The sequence below is a fragment of the Pundamilia nyererei genome, unplaced genomic scaffold (assembly GCF_000239375.1).
Source record: "Pundamilia nyererei isolate P.nyererei 1_Seehausen unplaced genomic scaffold, PunNye1.0 scaffold00197, whole genome shotgun sequence".
Lineage (NCBI taxonomy): Eukaryota > Metazoa > Chordata > Actinopteri > Cichliformes > Cichlidae > Pundamilia > Pundamilia nyererei.
Window position 1 is genome coordinate 73,504 of NW_005187598.1, and position 3,157 is coordinate 76,660.

Here is a 3,157-nt window from a genome sequence, read left to right on the forward strand (position 1 = left end):
CCCAACCACACACACACACACACACACGCGCGCAGATCTTTAAATTGAAGCGTTTAAGTTTCACAGACATAACAGAAACCCCCTCCCCTCAGTAGGCGCTCAGCAGCATCCCCGGGTTCCTCGCCGTGGCGTTGAGCATCACCTCGGGCACGTCTCTGGCCACCCGCTGCATGGGCGCCATGTTGTGTCCTTCCAGGGAGTCGAGCAGCCCTGAAACAAACACGGAGGAGAAAACACGAGTCAGCAGACACACCTGTGCAGAAGTAAGCATAAAAACCAGCGAGACAGAGCACGCCGTGCCGACCGAACCGCCCTGGACCGGCAGCAGGAGAACCACAAAGACCTGTCTGTGTGCTTCTGGTTCTGACCTTCTACGATGGTGTGGTAGTTGAAGTGCAGGTAGAGCAAAAAGAGCATGTGCAGCAGCCCCAGCGTCCCACAGAGGAGGAGCCGCGGCGTCTGACCCACAGTCCGAGAGAGCAGCGCCGCCACCTGTGCGCGCACACACACACACACACACACACACACACACACACACACACACACAGGTGAGCTCACACAGGGAGCGTGTCCTGGCACAGGAGCTGATGGGAAGCGACAAGCTCACCATGCGCAGTGTGGACAGGCCGCCGAGCAGCAGCCACAGCCCGTAGAACAGGAAGTGGAAGTGGATGTTGTAGGTGACGAGGAGGACGATGCAGGGACCAAACAGGCCGTAACCCTGGCAACGGCAGACAGGAGGTGAGGTCACATGACATCTTGTAGGAGGAGGAGGGCTGCATTCAGGTGCGGCTCAGAAACCTGAATCACATCTGAGAACAGCAAAAACACACCACCCTGTTCTGCGTGTGTGTGTGTGTGTGTGTGTGTGTGTGTCTGCAGTTCCAGGACTTACCAGCAGGGACAGCATCTGCAGCATGGTGATCTGAGCGTTGACCAGGTATGCCAGGAAGTAGATAAAGGCAGAGACGCCGAGCCAGTAACCGAAACACGTCCCGATAGCAGTGCCCATCAGTGTGCCCTCTCTCTGCAAATACACACACAGAGAACACTTTAACAGACAAAGAAACATGAACAGGGTGTGTGTGCATGTGTGTGTTCTTACGATGACAGTTCCTGAGGTCTTCATGCCGTGCAGCAGGATCGCCACCAGAGTGAACACCAGCATCAACGGCCCGTACAGCTCGCCTGCGATCTTCTGCACAGGAAGCACACACGTCAGAGGAACCTAAACCTGGATCTGAACATCACCTATACAGGTGTGAATCTGACCATCGAACTGCAGTGAGACACGTTTGAACCCTTTATCGGCATCTCCACCACCAAGCTCCCTCACGAACATCAGCTCCAGCCTCCGGTCCAGCAGGAGGCGCTAAGCCTGCTCACTGACTGCCATTAACACTACGACAAAGAGACTCATGCATACCTGGGGGAAGTTGATCATGCGGACAGGTATCAGCGACTCGATCAACCTGCGGGGGAGTCAGCCATTAGCTGTTAGCACTAGTCTCAGCAGAAAGCAGGAAACAGCTGACAGGAAGGAGGAAGTCTTACCTGTTGCGCACCTGTACCGGCTCTACGTCAAAGTATGGCCGCAGGATGTCGATGTTAGCGTACAGGTTGAAGGCTTTGGAGGCCTGACGCTTGCCCGCCTGCCACACCTGAACGCATCACACAGGTAAAACATTTCAGAGAAGAAGAAACGAGTTAGCACTTTTCCACTAACACCTGCTCGGCTCGGCTTTTAGCCGTAGCACCTGGTACCAGGTAAAGTACCTTTAGTACCTGCTTGGCCAGGGTTCCAAGTGATCCAAACATGTACCATCAACAGACTGCATCCCACCGATTGGCCGGTCAGTGGCTTCACTCGATGAGTCATGAGAGCGACTCCTTTAGGAAAATCAAAACCGCCTTTTTTGAAACCCACAACAAGGAATGTGGCCACACAAACCAACACCGCGGCGTCTGACTGAACGCCACAGAGCAGCGGGTGCGCCTCGACATCCTCCACTGTTGTGTCGTGTTTGTGTCACGTTAAAACGACGCCACAGGACTGTCGTCACCGCTGACGTCAAACGACTGAAGCCGAGCAGGTACTAGTGAAAAAAGCGGTAAGAGTGACGTCACTAAGTAACAACAGAGGCGTCCAGGGGCTGTTAGGGTTGATTTTTAAATAAAGCTGTTGTAATTATATTTATATACACACTGCAAATGTGCTCGTATGGGTTGGCACTCCTTTGAAGGTTGAAAGCTTCGTTCGGCGTGACTGTCCGGACTGATAAACTGTAGGAATGACGTCGACTGCAGAGGTTTGTTCGCAACACGCTTACACACAGATAATGGTTAGAATAAGTCTCTGGGTTCGAGCGTCCGAGCAAGATATTCTGAACCTGAACTTAGAGTCAGTAGAAGAAGAATGGATAATAACATTAGATTATCAAGGCTGGGCAGGGAGGTGTTTTCCTTTTCTGTCTCGGACAGAGAAGCGAACAGATACCAGGCGATGGACAGGGAGGATTCGCCAGGAGACGGCACGACTGCCGCGTCTGTGTGGGAGCCATGATAACCTTTGTTTTTGTCTCACTATAGAAAGTTGTGCTGCCTGTTTGAGGGTTATCCTCTTGGTGAACCAGATGCTTGATTTCACACACAGATCGACAGCGCTGTGTAAACTTGTAATTTCAGATGCCAACACAAATTAAATCTTTTTAGCTGGCAGACCTTTCTCCTGAATTTCCTTCTGAAATTTTGAACACGGTCTTTGTGTGGCACAGAGGAGCTTCAGCTGGCCTCTGTAACAGCAGCTAACAGCTACAGAAGAAGAAAATGTTTGCAAGTGTTTAAGACCAGATAACCCCGCCTCACCTCGTCGGCCACCTGCCGGCCCAGCTGACCCTTTAACCCCTTCATGCCCAGGAACTCTCCGTCGTCGGCCACGTCGTCCTCGGTGGCGGCAGCCTCTGCCGCGACCTCCTCCTCCTCCTTCATCCTCTGGTGCATCTCGCCCATGTCCTCAAAGCTCGAGCCCGACGTGTCGTCCATGTTCTCCATGTCGATGACCGCTGAGCCGCCGCCCTGAATGCAGGAAACACGAGAGTGAGGGAAGGAGACAGGAGAGGAAACACGGGAGACGTATAAGGAGACAGGAGAGGAAACA

General features: G+C 53.0%; 1 protein-coding gene across 2 annotated transcripts in view; it reads right to left on the reverse strand.

Annotated features, from left to right (window-relative positions):
* Positions 1 to 14: 14 nt before the first annotated feature.
* The window catches only part of yipf3 (Yip1 domain family, member 3), a 3,847-nt gene continuing 704 nt past the window's right edge, over positions 15 to 3,157 (reverse strand). For both annotated transcript variants that reach the window (XM_005747411.2, XM_005747412.2), the window contains exons 2-9: positions 2,866 to 3,075; positions 1,555 to 1,661; positions 1,427 to 1,472; positions 1,106 to 1,198; positions 896 to 1,027; positions 608 to 721; positions 369 to 492; positions 15 to 210 (exon numbers count right to left, since the gene is read on the reverse strand). In XM_005747411.2, the coding sequence (XP_005747468.1) occupies positions 89 to 210; positions 369 to 492; positions 608 to 721; positions 896 to 1,027; positions 1,106 to 1,198; positions 1,427 to 1,472; positions 1,555 to 1,661; positions 2,866 to 3,075 (948 nt within the window). In that variant the 3' untranslated portion in view covers positions 15 to 88. The remainder of the gene's footprint in view (positions 211 to 368; positions 493 to 607; positions 722 to 895; positions 1,028 to 1,105; positions 1,199 to 1,426; positions 1,473 to 1,554; positions 1,662 to 2,865; positions 3,076 to 3,157) is intronic.